This window comes from Vidua macroura, chromosome 16 (genome assembly GCF_024509145.1).
Source record: "Vidua macroura isolate BioBank_ID:100142 chromosome 16, ASM2450914v1, whole genome shotgun sequence".
NCBI lineage: Eukaryota > Metazoa > Chordata > Aves > Passeriformes > Viduidae > Vidua > Vidua macroura.
In genome coordinates, this window is record NC_071586.1 from 10,760,825 (window position 1) to 10,778,301 (window position 17,477).

The 17,477-nt window shown below is 42.8% G+C and overlaps 1 protein-coding gene across 1 annotated transcript; it reads left to right on the forward strand.

Annotated features, from left to right (window-relative positions):
* The first annotated feature begins 12,447 nt into the window (after positions 1-12,447).
* FOXL3 (forkhead box L3) lies at positions 12,448-16,511 on the forward strand. The gene is made up of 3 exons (XM_053992184.1): positions 12,448-12,554; positions 13,287-13,455; positions 13,804-16,511. Exons 1-3 carry the CDS (start codon positions 12,448-12,450, stop codon positions 14,284-14,286), a joined length of 759 nt encoding a protein of 252 aa, XP_053848159.1. The 3' UTR covers positions 14,287-16,511.
* Positions 16,512-17,477: the final 966 nt, after the last annotated feature.

Here is a 17,477-nt window from a genome sequence, read left to right on the forward strand (position 1 = left end):
ATGTGATTATTTCCCAAATAATCCTCCAAACTGACCTCCAAAACCCATTGCATTTCCTTAGACTCCTGGTTTAAAGGAAAAAATATTTAAAAAAAATAATATAGAACAGTATATGTAGAAACTTAAAGTGCAAAATGTCTCAAGGCACAATACAGTACAGCGTACCAGGTTTTACTAAATATACATAAACCAGGTGCATCAGGCTCCCATCCCTGCACTTAAGGGAATTACCAACAGTGCAGTGCTCCAGTTTCCAGCCATTAGCAATATTCCCTCCTGTAAATGCAATTAAAAAATCTCTGCCTAGCAAAAAAAAAAAAAAAAAAAAAAAAAAAAAAGGAAAAAAAAAAGAAAAAAAAGTCAGAGCAAATTACCATTATTCTCAAATTTTTTATCGGACTGCACCATCTAGAGGGCAGCAGCAGCAGCATCACCCAGCTCGGGAGGGTACCAGTGATGGAGACATTGCTCTGCCCCACAGAAAATACTCCTATACCCCTGCTATCATCAGGGCAGCTCTGCAGGAACACATGTTGCTGAAAAGATTTTCCTTCTTTGTGTGAATTGCTGTCAAAGTGAGCAAAGGACATGACCCTGACCTGTGGCCCACCACCTGGAGCCAGCAGCTGTGTGTGTGCTCTTATTAAATTCACATTAAGCTTGGTAGTGACCTCTTATTTGGCAAGGGAAGTATTTCCTGGTTTGCAGTGTGACATCGGATTTATCAAACCATTAATCAGTTTATTATCAGGTTATTAACCCATACAGCCATGGCTCAGTACCAGGTCCTGCATTTGGGTCACAACAACCTCCTCAGTGCTGCAGGACTGGGGCAGAGTGGTTGGGAAGCTGCCCAGTGAGAAAGGACCTGGGGGTGCTGATCCACAGGGAATGAACACGAGCAGGTGTGTCCAGGTGGCCAAGGCCAAGGGCACCTGGCCTGGATCAACAGTGTGGCCAGCAGGACCAGGGCAGTGATTGTCCCTTTGTGCTGGGCACTGGTGAGGCCACACCTCAAATCCTGGATTGAGTTTGGGGCCCCTCATGACAAAAAAGACATTGAAGTGCTGGAGCATGTCCAGGAAGCAGCGAAGCTTGGCAAATCCACCAATCTCTGCCTCCAACATGCAGGTCAGTGTGATGTCCCAGACAGCCAGTAAATACAAATTCAGCTTTCCCATCAGCTAATAAAGAAATCATTAATAATATTAATTCTTTAACATACTCAACTGCTACTAGAACTGTTTGAAATAAGCCTGGAGATTGAGGCAAAAAACTTCCTGATGCAGATAGACCATGTCTTCATGCAATTCTCATTTCTCATGCAACCAGGCCGAGAGAAGAAAGAAAATGCAAGAATAAATGGCTAGAACAGTGCTGGTTACCTTCATTTTAGAGTTCAATAATTTTTAGTAACATTCTCATCCCTGAAAGACCTTGATCCTTCCCCTCTCCTCAGGGAGTACAGCACAGAAGCTGAGTTAAACCTTTCAATGGGTTTTACACAAAAAGCTGTTGCTTTTTTTGCTGTCCAGGGGAGAAAAATTATGAATAAGCACCAGGGGGTCTTTAGGCAGCTGAGCTTGGAAAAGGGCTCCCAAATGGTTTCAGTTCTACTCCTGTGTAATGAAACTGAGCAAGCAGAATCTGGGGCCTTTCCCTCCAAGGGATTAAGAGGGATTTGCTCCTGAGCAGTGAAAAGCAGCTGACCTGCAGGAATATCCAGTGAGGGACCCTCTGCTCTTGCCCATGATAAGCACAGAGTAGGACAAAGCTGGAAGGGAGCCCTGCCTGCCTGCACAGGGCAGAGAGGGGCAGTGGGCTCTGCACTCCTTCACCAGCTCCCCACACCCTGCCAGATCCCAGTGCTCCACTGGGAGCATCCTGATACCCTGGCCCAACACACAGCTGAACCCTTTCTGGGGATATTTTTGTGGGGACAACCTGTTCCAGTGTCACAGTGCTGCCACTTCCTGAATGCAATTTGATGCTCCAACTTGAGCCCAAATTGCTTCTGATGACCTCATGCAATGCAGGTTTTTAGGATGATTTCATTAGCTCCACTGGATCAGCTTCCTCAGAATGGACAAGTTAGTTATTTCTTGTGAATTCTGAGCATTTGCAGCAGTTCAGCCCCTTTGAATCATGTTAAATAAACCCCAAATGGATAATCAAATGCTCCTAACTGGAGCAGCATTCCCATTCCAGCACGTCCCCATTTCCCCTCCCATCTCTTCTCCTACCACAGCACAGCTTGTGCCATGTGAGCACCACGACATGGGGGAGCCGATGCCAGAGTAGGGGAACAGGATGAGGAATCTATTCAGCTGAGTGCTCTTCCCTGAAGGTGTTGTCTTTTCCTAGACATCTCCAGGAAACTCAGAGGTTTCCCATCTGGTAGCAAAATACACTGACAAGCTGCAGGATAGATGTTTGTAAGACTCAGATTGCTGCAACGTGGAGAGGTTTGTAAGACTCAGATGGCTAAAAGAGCTTTACACTGTCCTAAGGAAAACTGGGGACACCCCTTAAACTGAGGAACGGTTGCTCTTCTTTGCTTCTTAAAAATTAAGTTCTAAACTGCCCAAATCAGATATGAATGCACTGGGGTTAGCCAGGCAACAAGCTTCAGATGCAGACTTCAGCAACCAAAAATAACCTTGGGAAACAATCTTCTAAACTCCAGGAGTTAATTAAGAACATGTTCATCCCCTGGTATTCCAGGGGAATTAATCTAAATACATTTCTGGCTCTCTGTTCAATGCTGTTCAGCCCTGTACCAAACAAACATAAAAAGCTGCAATGCTTTTTTTTTTTTTTTTTTTTTTTTAATAAGATGCTTTACCCACAAAAGGTAGAGATATATAGGCCATTAACCACAAAAAACTGAGATGAATTCTGCATGCTCCAAATTTAGAGGGTTTTGGGATTCAAGACTTCTACTGAGTTCTATTTCAAAACACAAATAAGAGTCCATGATTCAGATACCCTTTCTACAATCTTCTCATCTTGGTGCCTGATTTTTACTTATGGGTAAAATGAACAAAAAGATGTGTTCCCTCCCCAGCTCAGTTAGTGCAGAATAGCACAAAGTACATTGTATGACCCATAAAACTCCCAGGCTCCAGTTTTCTCAACCACCAGGGCAGAGTGATGCACTGCCAGCAGATCTCTCTGCAGCACATGCCAGAATAGGATTCTCTGCTTATTTTAAGTTAAAATCTGGCTTCTTTGCATCCTGCTTCCCAGAAACTCTTTTCCCACCCCAGTGTCCTTTGTCAGCACCAATGCATCTGAGTGATTTTCAAGATTGTTTCTGTTTGTAGGCTGCTGCCACAGCACAGATCACCTTTAGCAGCCCAGAGCCCACCTCAGGTAGCAGAGGGTCTGCTTCAGGTCTTTCCCAAACTCGCTGAGTAAATCACACAAGAGCCACCAGGCCCAGGTAAGTCAGCCAAGACCTCTGCTGTTGGGTACTGGTGGAAAAGGTAGCTTACAGAGTGGGGTCACTTGTCCTGCAGATCCCTGCTTATCATTTTAGCATGGGCAGTGTTTCTTGGGTGGAATAAAACTTGAAATATGAAGTAAAATAACCAGCACTGTCTTGTACCATTGCTTCCTTTCAATGGATGCAGGGTGCTGGGCAGTGGCAATACCTGATTTGGAGAGTCATTACATTCTCCATTAGGATCTGAACATTTAAAATCCATTTTTACTATCTTTTTATTTTCCAAATTGACTGGTATTGAAGAATGAGGGAAAAAAAAAAAAAAAAAAAAGGTCAATTTGTCAAGACTCCCAAGCAGCTTTAAAGAAATAATGGTTATAATGGTTGCAATAACCCGAGTGTCTCACCTCCACCCACTGATCACCCTGCTGAGGACCAGCCTACAAACGGTAACCCCCAAGTTCCTCCTTCAGACTATCATTAACAACAGGATCTGCAATTAAATACAGACACATTCCTTGTTGTTTCCTGGTCACTGCCTTTGTCACCACCCACACAAGTCCTCCTGCTCTGTTCCCATTCACCCCAGCAGCTGCCATGGTGTCAATGCATTCAGTCCTCTGGGCTCTGTTTTCCAGGTGCAGCTTTGGGCTATTTGGGTGCCCTTGGAGTTGTGGCTGCAGACTGTGCTGTGGGCAGCAGAAGGGGCACAAAATAGCTCTGTTGCTGGTGGAGCTTCATGCTGCAAAATACCTCATAAAATACCAATTTCACCACAGAGCTGAATAGCAGCTGCTGGAAGAGTCGTTGGGCTTTCTTTAGTTTGGGGGCTACTGACCACTATTGGAGCAGGTGAGCACAGAAGATGTTTGATTTAGGAATATCTTCCACATGGTAAAAGTGCTGACTTGGCTGCCCTGTGATTTCCCAGATACTAATTTTTTTGTTTTGGATCATACACAGCCAAATACAGAGTTCCTGAATCTTTGAAGTTTCATAAATTGCTGTTTGCCTGGAAATTCACACCAGCAGCAAAATACTATAGATCATCTTCTATTATTTCCCTAAAAGCATTCTATCCAGAGCTCAGGAATTAGGACCATAATTTCTAAATTCAGAACTCCTGAGAATTATTCATAGGAATTGAGGAACAACTTGGAAAATAAGGAAGATAATAAAGAAAAATAAACTACTCTCACAAATACTCATTAACAGAGAGATGTGCTTGTGAATAACCAGTCCTTCACTTGCACACAGCCAAATGAGCTGCTGCAGAAACAGGTTAGTCAGAAAACAGAGAGGATTTGACTCTCAAATAACAAAATCTACTCTTAATCAAGACATGTGGTTTACTGAGAACTTGCCTATATATTCCTAAAAGCGCCGTACATCAGATTAATGGGAAGAAGCTGAGCTTCCATTAAAATACTTGGCTTCTTGATGGTCCCATTTTGTTAAATTCACCTGCCTAAAAGACACTGAAAATGAGAAACTTTTCATGCTACAAGTTGGCTTCAGCCACTTTTAAATCCCAAATTAAATTTCAAATTGAAAAGCTGATGAAGAAAAATAATCTGAAGTCAAAACTTAATGAGAAGCAGGAACAAAGCTGGTTTATATTTATATAGAGAGTCTTTATGACACTCAACCAGCTCAAACATAAACCATGACTTCCCAAACAGGCACACAGCAAAGCTCCCAACCTTGCTAAATTCAGCAGCATTGAGGAGTAGCATTACTCTACAAATATTTTCACCTGAAATTACTGAAGTTGAGGATGCACTTCAGGTGGCAGAGATCAAAGCTTATTTCTCTTCAGACTCTGCCGTGTGCATCAGGAAGCCTCTCATAAGATGAAAAGGATGGAATAAAGCAAGAAGGGTGTTCACACCTCTTTAAGGAGCTATCGCAGTAACCTCAGAACACAATGTTAGCTCTGGTTCTCTGCTGCAAGTGGCTTTCATGTGATGGAAAGCCAAATACTTGAAGGATGATAAATGATGAACGGTGAATGGTAATTCCAATTCAGAGGAAGAGAAGGCAGCTTATGTCTGGCTTTGAGGAAAATGTAATCCCATGTCCCTGACACATTAACCATCAAGTGTTTATCCTGGAAGGAAGTTGAACAGTTTAACTGGTATTATCAAAACATTAACTTTTTTTTTTTTTTCAGAATGAAGAAAACCCTTGATAATTGACTTTACTTATGGGGAGAAATACATCAAATCAGAATTATGAGTGAGGAGAGGTGAGCTATGCAAGAGAAGAAATCATATTGGTAATAGTGAAATATTATAATCACTTGGTAATTAAGACTTGGGAATCAGATTACAAAATTAAATCCTATTATAAAGATGGCGATTGGGGAAAACTGGACTATCCTAGGAGGTCTGTGCAGCCACAGGTTGCACCTTATGGAGAAATTTGAAGGGATTATACCTGAAGAGAAACCAGTACATTGAGAACCTGGGGGGAGGTAATCCTGCAGCTCTGTTCTGAAGGAAGATGGTGTTCCTGCTGCCATCCCCTTCCCCTAAAGAAATAACAGCACTTGCTTAGGGGCCAGTTTCCAGTTGCTTTTGCCCTGCCAGTTTGATCTGCATTGTTTTGGGATTGTTCATGCAGCTCCCAGAAAACATCTGCGTGGGAGAGAGCTATGAGTAAGTGAACTGGAATGAATTACTACTTTCAAAGGAAAATAAAATCAGGAAAACAGAGTGGTGCCTCTCCCTATCCCTCCTGTTCCCCGAGGTGCAGGGTTTGTAACAGTGAAGGTGTCAGCAGGGTCCAGGAAGAGGCACTGAGTGACCACTCCCTGCCCTTGGCTGGACCGAGGGATCCATCAGGGAATCCTTGACTCCCACTGACCACTCAGCCTTGATTCAAACATTCCCTGCAGGGTCACAGCTTCTCTCAGGCAATGTCTCTGGTGGCTGGAGACACAGACACTGCTGTGCATAGGCTCCAGCTGCTCAGAGCCCCCTCCCCATCCATGCACTGCATCACCTCCATCCATCCATTCCCCTCCCCACCCATGCACTGCATCACCATGGAGCATCAACTTTGCACTTGCAGGACCACGTGTGTCCAGCCAGCTTGGGCAAAGGTTGTGCTCCTTGCATTTGTTTGTTTGTATCTGTCCATTTTGTCCATATCAGAGAATGAAAGCTCCCAGATTGTCTGAAATGTGTGCAAGGCAGATGGGAGGAACAGTTTTGAATTAGTTCAAATTTGCTGTTTTAGATTTGTCAAGTGCTTGTGTGACCCCCAGAAAAATCCCTTAAACCAAGGAATGTGTGGCAGAGAGCTGACAAAGCACCACAGACCCCAGGTCTGTCCCTCCAGCTCCTGAGTAGCTACCTAAATATTGCAATTTGTGTCTGAGCATCAGAAATATCAGCATAGGAAAGACACCCTGCCTGTGATAAGAATCTCTGGTACCACAACAGTAGACCTTTGCTCAGCTGAGAATCTGCTCCTTTGCTCCAGTGTTGCTCCTCCACGCCTGGCTGACTCTTGCCCCTTCTCCTCTGGAATAATTATGATGGCTGAAAATAAATGTGTGGGACAACTCATGCCAGTCTCCACAATTTAACAGCACATGGACATTTGTGTGAAAGTGTGAGCCAGGATGTTTCTAATTCTCCTAATTCTCTTGACAAAATGGTTTTATAAATAATCAGGCCTTAATTGTGTGATTCCAGTTAATGCAGAGGGAGTTAATTAACATCTGGAACAAGTTTCCTGGCCCGAGTTATTAGCTGTGTCTGGAGCAGAATTCAAACAATGTATGAAGGGAGGCCTATAGCCAAATGATTCTGGACAGCTGGAATGAGCAATGGCCAGAGGAGGACGAGGTGAGGCAGCTCTGCCAGGGCTGTGTCCATTTCTGGTAAACAAGCTCACACTGAGCCGGGGTGTGAATGTTGTGCCAGCCCAAGAGGTGCTCTGTGTGGCAAAGAATGGGCATCATCTCAACTTACCCTCATTTCAAACCCTCTTCCTTCTTGACTCCAAAAGCCCCATGGATCAGGATTTCAGGGGATTTCATAGCTGAGGCAGGAAAAATCCCACTAACACATAAGATAGACCCACTAACATACAGGATGGATACTAAGAAGAAATTCTTAGCTGTGAGGGTGCTGAGGCCCTGGCACAGGTTGCCCGGAGCAGCTGTGGCTGCCCCATCCCTGGCAGTGTCCAAGGCCAGGTTGGACAGGGCTTGGAGCAACCTGGGATAGTGGAAGGTGTCCCTGCCATGGTGGGGGATGGAATGAGATGAGCTTTAAGGTCCTTTCCAACCCAAACTATTCTGGGATTCCTTGGCAGGTCTCTGGTGCAAGCTTGCACATCCCTCCAGTGTTTCCATCTGCAATCTCAGAGAGAGAGATTTAATTTTGTGCTGCTAAGAAGGAGAAGAAAACCAAATCACAAGCACACAAACTCTGAACCTCTGCCTCATGTATCCATATCGAAGAGAGAAACAGGGATGTGTCCTTTAAACCACCAACATCCCTCCAGCAGAAAGGTGCTGGACAAAACAAGGACAGAACGTAACATTTTAATTGTCATTTTGGGTCAATCAACCCAAACAATTTTGTCCAACCAAAAGTGATTATTTAGTTATTTTCCAATTACTTATAAAGCTTTGAAAATATCTTTCCATTACATTTGGGTTTAAGTAGAAAATGTGTTTTAAAAAAATCCAGAATTTCACTTAGTAAGTGTCTAAAAGCTAGAGACTTGCCCATATTCTCCCCCCACTGTCTCTGAAGCCATGAATTCATCACAGCAAATGAGTCACAACACAAGAGTAGGTAGGACAACTGACTTTTCACCCTGGAAATCCTCCTTTTCCTATTTTTCACTGCCAAAACACAACAGAGAAACTCCAGAACTGGATTTTCACATATGCCTTGTGAATCCCCTTATCCAGCTAGGGCAGGGATAATATGTCTGAGTGTCTGTAGTTGCTCCCTGATTTACCACCTCTGATGTGATGAATTCTCATTGAAGGTTTCTTATCCACGTTCCTGTTTTGGTAGAAACACATGCTGTGTTTTATGCATGAGCTTTACACTGCTGCAGCTAGAAGGCATAGAGATGTGGAATGCTTCTCCAAATAACCCCCTAGCTAGGAAATATAAACAATTCTCACTGAACTCTGGCAGAAAACCACAAATTGTGGTGGAAATTTTATTTCCATGAAGTTCTGCATGTGAACACAAAGGAGATGCAGAAGGGAAAGGAATTCAGCTGATGGATGTGGGTGAAGCAGAGGGAAATTTAGGGTGAAATTCAGGTGGGCAGTGAGGCAAGGCTCATCCTTTCCCTTGGAAAAAGGATCAGCAAGTTGAATGCCATAAGATCTCTCACAGGGAGAGCCAAATACCCGTCCGAGTTTGGGGAAGTCTTCTCCTCATCCCATATCAAAATAACTATGAGAAAAAGTGCATAAGAGCCTGCATTCCCCATTCCCTTCTTCACCAGAGAGACAGATCTTGTACTAAAAAGTGCCAAGAAAGAAAGCAGCTTACTGCTGGTGTAGGTTGTTGTTGAGGGATTCAAAGCCTGCTGAAGGACACCGCTGGTGTCCACTGATTTAAACTCAAAGAGAGTAGATTTAGGTTGAATAGAAGAAAGAAGCTCTTCCCTGTGAGGGTGGGGAGGCCCTGGCACACGGTGCCCAGAGAAGCTGTGGCTGCCCCACCCCTGGAAGTGTCCAAGGCTAGGTTGGACAGGACTGGGAGCAACCTGGCATAGTGGAAGGTGTTCCTGCCATGGCAGGGGGTGGGAGTGAGATGATCTTAAAATATCCCCTCCATTCCAAATAATTCTATGATTATATGACGAATTTAAAAGGTTTGGAATAAAGTCCTAAACTGCAGCCAAGTCTGAGAAACAGCAGAAGAAGTTGTGCTGCTGGGAGACACCAGTCTACACCAGTAAGAAGATGGAATGCCAGCATTCAGTCCTAAACTCTGAGGTGCTCCCTGTTATTCTATTATCCCATAATGAGCAGTAATTCAGCCCTGTTTGGATTTGTGACTTGTCTGAATTTCATGTACAACTTTCATGATCTCTGTCATAATTACAAAAATTGCAAATAACTTTTTAATATCAATGTTTAAAAAATTAGTCAAATCTTTCACGGCATTTTTATTGCCTATTTACTATCTCAAATCAAATGGTTTACAACTCTGTGTTCTGAAAATATACAACATGAGAAAACACTAGCCTGGCAAAATTATGTTTTTATGATAGTGACAGGGATGAGTTATACTTGCTCTAGTTAAATTGTAATGGCTGCACAGATGCTGTGAAAAAAAGCTATTGAGCAACATGTTCTGCCACCATAAGCATGGCACCTGCTCACTCCACCATGGTACATACAAGAGCATGTTAACATTTCTTTATGAATATTATTTTCAAGGATTATAATTGGACCATAAACACTCACTTGGAGATAAAATATAAGCATGCAGGCTTTAAAAATTACCTTGAGAAATAGTCTGCCAGTTTTGCATATATGGATTTCAGAAGCAAGTTTATGAGAAATTGTATATGATTTGTTTCTGATCTGGTAGGACTCAGAAATGGTTTGTGTTCTTCTTAGGGTCTGTATGAATTTGCAGCAGGTGATTGTAATGATATTTACAGAGCCAGTAACCAAACCCCCAGCTCTCAGGAAGTGACAATGTCTGTCCCCAGATGATGTGTGACACAAATGGCAGTGGCAGGAGTTTCCTGTGTCCTGCCAAGCTGCCCCTGCACCACCCACCCATGGTCCCACTCACCCCTGAGGTGATGCCCAAGGACACCAACCCATGATCTGACTCCTTTTGCTCAATTTAGCCTCACAAACAAGCTGCTGAGATGGAAATTTAATCCAAGTGTATTTCCCACTGGAGTGGGTGAGGAATACAGTGGCCATGAGCTGAAATGCACATTGCAGATGTGTTAGAGATGGACAAGTGGGTGGCACTCACCCCTGCAAGAAAATACAGGAATAGAGATAATTAAAATTGCTACATACATGACACAGTCATTTGCTCTAATTCCCATTACAGAAAATTTCATCTATTAAATACTGTCAGTAAATATGTGAGGATGTTGGTCAAAGTGTGTTGTCTGACTTTTCTTAAGCCAATTTTCATAAATAGAATACAAAGAACTGAAAAAAGAGTGCTTAGAGATTGGGTAAAAGCAATCAACCAATGTAGGTCTGCTTTTTGAAATTGTTGTAAATCAGAAGCAAGACCTTTTTTAGTCTTTAGTCTAAGTTACTGGAATTTCAGTGAGGTAAAACACCTCCAAAGAGAAGAACCACTGCTAAAAATCAAAGTGGACATCTTCTTGTGTCAAGGATCATGGGTTTTAGGGAGGGAGAATCTTCCCATATCTGTGACTTGGCTTCTTCTTTACTTTAAACCTCCTAGTCCAGCTGGACAGAGTATGAATGAAGATCAGACATTATATATTTAGTTTTCCTCCTCTGAATCTCCTCTATCTTAGTATTAAAGCCCTGCTAACGCCTTAGGCACCAGTACTGACCCTTTGAATTAACACCTCCTCCTGCAGTGGATGTTTCATGCATATGCCTATTGATGTATTTTAGAGTGCAGATAATTTTTATGTTGGCTATCTGCTCTGGTTTAATATTCCCAAGAAAACACCTCATCTATGTGTTTTTCTCATGCCATACACTTCCTCCTATGCCCTGCTACAATGTCTTGCTATATTCCACACAAAAAGCCTTCTTATGTCCATCTTTGTCAAAACTCTGGGAGCCACTAAAGCATCATTTTAAAGGGCTCTTTATCACTCAGATGAATTTTCCCTTAATTGTACCCTTTAACTACAAAAGGGGTTTGGGCACATACTTTGTATGAAAGATGCTACAGAAAACAAAAGTTGCATTGCTAGTGGTTCTGATTTTATATTTCCATCCAGGGAAACTCTCTGCACACCAATTTGCTTTCTCTTTTGCAAAACCCATTTCCTCCTGGGGCTATTTCCTGGGACAGAGCTGTCTTCAAATAATTTAATTATCATGTGGCACACACCTTCTAAGTCCCCCCTGAAATGGTGCGTGATGCCTTTGGTTTACATCACTTGTTGGAAAACACTCCAAAGCATTGAAAAACTATTAAATTGTTACAGTATTGGATGCCAACACACAGGGCTATTAGTCTAATTCATCCTTCAGATCAAAGCCCACACAGGCAGCTCTCCTGCCTACAGCTATTTTCCTTTTACTTTCCTGCTTGACAGTAGTCCCTCATATCCCTCTGTTCTACTTTCTTTGAACATACAGATTTTCCTTTAGTCATGGAAATATAATTTATGTCTATTATACTGCATTATAGATTGCAGATCAGGACAAGCGTGCATTACTGCCTGGAACGTCTGTTTATTGTACGTCGGTTTTCTAAAAATAAATAATTAAGAAAGCCACCCTCCTCCGCTGGGGAGAGAAAAATCCAGAGGGGGAGCACTCGGGGGCTGCGGGGAGCTGCGCTCCGTTCTCAAAGTTTAATTTCCAAGTAGAGACCTTGAAGCATGATTTATTAACATCATGCTGTTTGCCTTTGTCACGTTGTGGATGTGGCGGGGGAGCGCTGGCCCCTCTCCAGCCGGGACCACCCAGCGAGCGGAGCGCGGCTACCGGCACCGCGCACACCCCGCAGCCGAGGTTCACCCCAGCCCCGGCAGCCTGCCCGTGCCACCCCGCTGGGGGCAACAGCAGCAACAGCAAGAACAGCACCCCCCAGAAAATAATATCCCAACAGAGGGGCTGCCTGGCACGCGAGAATTGCAAAAACAATCCCCACCCCATCACGGAGAGTGTGTGTGCACGGAGGAGAGGGAGTGTGAGGAGGGGGGAGAGAGGGAATGAGACAGACAGAGGGGAGGGAAGAAGGGAGGAGGGAGTCCGAGCTCTGAGAAACATCACTCCATCTCTCTCACTCCACAGGAGCTGAGCAAGGAGCAGGACGATGTTTGACAACACGCAGTACCCCTATAACTGCTTCAATTATGATGGGGATGATTATCCTACCTGTAGTTCTGACGAAGAGAAGAAATTCACCAGACCAGCGTACAGGTAAGATGAAGTTTTTCCAAGTCCCCCTGTCTGTGGTGAGGTTTCTGAGCTCTGGGCTGGTGGGATCACAGCTCTCAGGGAAGCAGGGGGCCAGGTGCGTGCAATGGGTCTGGCCCTGGTGCAGGCACTGCAGTGGGCAGGTTTCCCCCTTTCTGTGTGTGAAGTGTTCATGATTTGTTTCCTCCCATGAGGGGTCACAGCAACTCTGGCATGCCCTAAGGACTCCAGATCTCAGACAGTCTCCAACCTCCAGGACCCCTGGGAGAAGGGAATTAAATGTTTAAATGTGCCCAGGGGTGAACTGGATGCAGAAAATCCCGGTGTGGTGGGAAGAGGCAGGGTGTAAGTGTTCACAGGGACACCCAAGGTCCTTTCCATGAGCAGGGCTGGTCTCCAGTGACAGTGACTCTGAGCCTGCTCTGCCTCACTGCAGCCTTCCTGCTCAGGGAAACTTTTCAGACGGAGTTGCAGAGGTGTGTGATCCTGTCCCCTGCACTGAGTGCCAGGGCAGGCAGCCCTGAGGGCTCAACGCCTGGCAGTGACCCTGCCGCGTCACCTGGGGCTCCCAGAGGACAGGCAGTGACCACACTCAGGACTTCTCCCTTGGGTCAGGGCGCAGAGCCACCGGGGGAATTTTGGAAGCAGGATATAGGCACACATGTACCCATGTGGTCCTAAAAACTGAGTCTGTGAGTAGGGCGATGGTGTAACAGCAAGTTTTCCTTTTTCCAGCTACATTGCCTTAATTGCAATGGCCATCCAGCAAAGCCCTTCAAATAAAGTCACCCTCTCTGGCATTTATGACTTTATAATGAAGAAATTTCCTTACTACAGATCAAATCAAAGAGCCTGGCAGAACTCCATCCGACATAACTTATCACTTAACAGTTGTTTTGTGAAGGTAAGATCAGTTACTGTGTATTTACATACACACTGTGCTTGGCTAAAAAATTATAGGCAGCAATAATCTCATCACTAGGAAAGAAGGGAAACAAACAGCTGAGCTGCAAATCACTTAAAATCTGAGTTGTCAATTAAAGAGATAAGGAATATATCCTTGTCTGATCTATGCTAATAGATAACAAATTGAAGAGGATGGGACTTACATCTTACTCATATAATGACAGAGAATACGCTTAAAAGTCTTGTCATATGTGTTTACACCATTCTTAAATGTAAATGAATGCAGATGCTAAACAGCAGCATCTGTAACACATGCAAACACTGAACTGCCTTTAAATAAATACAGGTTCCCAGAACAGAAGGGAATGAGAAGGGGAAAGGAAACTATTGGAGCTTTGCAGCAGGATGCGAATCCATGCTGGATCTCTTTGAAAATGGGAATTACAGAAGGAGACGAAGGAGGAGGAACGTGAAAAGGGAACACAAGGAGCAGAGACCGAGCAGAGGGAAAAGTCCTTCGTCCCCCAGTATCTCGTCTGTGGACTCTGCTTTGAACAACGTTTCCTCCTCTGAAAGTAAACATGAAAGAATTGAACTGGGCCCAAAACTTCTGGAGCCTTGTGGGTTTGCTCCAAACAGCGTGACCAACAGGCAGAGCCTAAGCAATTCCTCCTTAGCAAAATCGGATTCTGAAATCAAATTTAGCATCGATTACATCCTTTCAGCCCCCGACCCTTTGCCTGTCCTGAGATCTCAATATAACATGCAAGAAAATAAATATCACCTACTGGAGGCCCCACATATTAATCTCCAGTTCTGGACAATGTGATGTTATTTTTTCATGGTAACAAAGTCTGAGTCACAGTGTGTTCAGCAGCCTCATGTCACTGAAGATCAGCCGCCTGCCTCCTCATTTTCCTCCCAGCCGTGCTCAGAAAGGGTTACAGACTCACCAGCTGATGCCCTGTCTGTACCCAAGGAACTTTGCTAAAATTAAAGCATAAATAACTGTTACCAGTATAGGTTTTCACCATGCTGAAATTTATGAAATTCCAGCTTTATTTTCTAAACTGTCGTGGACATCATTTAGCACCACAAAGAATTTCCTTTCTCAAGCAGAATCCGACAGAGAAGAGACTTGCTTATCATCCACTGCTTTATTAAAGACAAAGTGAATTGGATCCCACTTGCAGTGGTGGAAATTAGGATTAACTCCACTGGAGTATATAGGTCAGAACTTAAGCTGATCTAAAACAGCGTAATTCTGTCGACTTACACTGGCTGGGAATGTAGGGGGGCGAGGGGGTGGAAATTTGTTTCTTAAAAGGAATTACAGAAAATCGCCCTGTCTTCCCTTATTTTTTTCTTTTAACATCATACTTCAAACTGTTTTGCAGCTTTAATTCATTGTTCATTAGGGAATGTAGTTACTGATAAGTATTTCAAGCATATTTTTGTTTATATTCAGGGCAGAATTGTTTAAATTGTTGAAGTCAAGTTGTATTTAAAATAATTCCAAGAGAGCTAATTGCAAGGATGCTGAACTCTGGTAGACTTTGATATGTATTGTGACAGTCAAAGAGTCTCTTAATGCCTTGGTTAGAAAAAGCCCCAATACTTTTTCCCTTGTACTATCAGAAATCTTCTTGAGATGCTGCAGGAAAGTCCTTGACCATATTTCATTTAGCAAGTGTGAAGGGAAACCTGGCACTGCAAAAATCTCTGTCGAGTGTTGAGCAAAGCTAAAATTCCACCTACCTGCTCTGAGACAAGTTGTATATCCCCATTAAACAGATTTTTATTGATCCTTCTTGCAAGCAATTACCAAAGTGGTGCTTGATATGATTTCAGCTAAACTGGTGAGATTTATAATTTCCAGATATCAATGTTAGCTCATGAGCTCCATTTCTGAGAAAGCCACTTCATTACCATTTCATTACCATACATGCAGTGGGATATTTTGGAACAGAACCTGATGGACAATGATGAACTGTAATGAGCTTTTAAGAAGTTGCTTTTATACAACTTGTTCACAATGAATTGCTTCCCAGAACATAAACAGTGTTAGCAAAGGCTCCACAAAATCCTGGCTTTGACTTGGCTATTACAGTCTTCACCTACTGCAGATAAAAGGAAAAAAAAGATAAGAATTCTGATGGTTTTAAGCAATTAAATACAGTGATAGAATTATCTTTGCAACAGGAACTGAAGGTAAATGAAGGTATATGAGATAAAATTCAGCATAGAGGTATGCTCAGGCATGACTTGAATTTTTATGCAGAAGCTTTGGCATTTCACTAAGTTATTTTACATTGTGTCTAATATATACTGTACATTTATACTATATATTCTTATATATTGTTATTGAGAAAGGGAGCAATATCACTGCACTTATATGTTGTAAAAATGCATGATGTATGTTGTCATGATGCTGAAACTCCTGCCATATACTTAAAATTTACCATCAGTGGTATTTCACACTGATTGGTAATAAATGCCCATTTTTTGGAAAACTATAAAACTTGTTCTCTCTTCAAGAATTTCTACAGCATGCAAAAGCCTTTGCTTCTTCTTCAGAAAAGAGGAAATGGAAAATCATGTCAATTACATCACTGCATGTCTTCCAAACTTTGAAGGGATGATTTATTGAGACCAAATTCTGCCTTCAAATGGGAGCTTTCAATTCTCTGTGAATCAGCAGTTATTCTGGGTGAAAATCTGAAAGCAAAATTTGTCTCTTCAGACCTGATTGATCTGCTGTTTACATTGATGTTAGAAAAAGAAGAAAACCTCTGGGGGGACTGCACAGATGGATTCTCATTTGAAGAGGGACGAGAATTTGCTCCTTTGGTGTTTATGCTCAGTAGTAAATAGGTGTGGGAAGAGCATGTCCTCACTTAGTGCTTCAGTGTTTGCATGCACTCGTTGTGGGTGGGTACTTGTGCACCTCTGGGATCCTGCCTACAGATAAATACTCTGTTTTATGCACAGATCTTTTTTTCCTGATTGTTTTAAACATGACAATGCTGCTGTTGGGCTGATAGTTATGGTACACACCTGCAGTATATTTGAAATACATATTTTCTGCTGTGAAACATGCACATATGATTGTTACTATGTGTTCTTGGTTGATGCTGTTAACAAGAGATAATTCAGTGACAGCAAAAGTTCCTCCTGAGGAACACCTGGGTGAGGTGAACATTGTGGGCTGCTGAGACCAGTGGAGAAGCAGTTTATGGCTACTAATCAATGTAGAATTAATGCATTAGGAAAGGCAGAAATACACCCAAGTGGATTTACAGCAGAGACCCAAAGCCATTTTCTGTAAGATGAATTAATATTCACAAATAGCCATGTCCTTTGCTCACAGTAAAGTGCCTGCTAGGAAAGACTGTCATAATTTAGTTTCCCTAACATATAATCAAAGAAATTTGTGTACAAATAGGTGTTAACATTTGTTTTGCAAAGGATATCAATCATATTTCAAAAAATGAAGGGACATATTTCAATTTACCCAGTATATTATATTCTGACGACTCCAGAAAGGTTTCCAGCAGTTAAAGTGAATGGCATTTAATATAGAACAACATAACAGGGGTGAGGGCTAGACGTGACCTTATTCAAATGTCGTAGCCATTACAAAGCCATTCCCAATGTAATTATAATTAAATACTTTATGCCTTTCTTGCAAATCCTCTGATCGATCATTGATATTAACATTAATATTGTATTACCCCCGAGCAAATATCTCCCACACAAGTGTTATGGATCACCAGGTTTCCATTAACAAAGTTGTGAGCTATTGCCGTGTGCTGGCCGTGGATAAATTTACGTAAATTACTTTTTCTCAGGGAAGAGGGGAAAAAGTCCGGGTTTCTTTCTGCTCTGAATCCAGAGCTATTTCTTCAGCTCCATCACAGCCTGCCAACCACTTGCATAAAGGAAAAAAAAAAAAAAAGAAAATCTCACAGGAGCATCCCTCTTTGCCCCGTGTTGAAGCAGGTGAATATTTTCCCGTTT

Coding starts and splice junctions, on each gene's coding strand:
- FOXL3 (XM_053992184.1), top strand. CDS start 12,448: ATGTTTGACAACACGCAGTACCCCTATAACTGCTTCAATTATGATGGG. Junction 12,555..13,286: donor TTCACCAGACCAGCGTACAG/GTAAGATGAAGT, acceptor TCCTTTTTCCAG/CTACATTGCCTTAATTGCAA. Junction 13,456..13,803: donor TTAACAGTTGTTTTGTGAAG/GTAAGATCAGTT, acceptor AAATAAATACAG/GTTCCCAGAACAGAAGGGAA.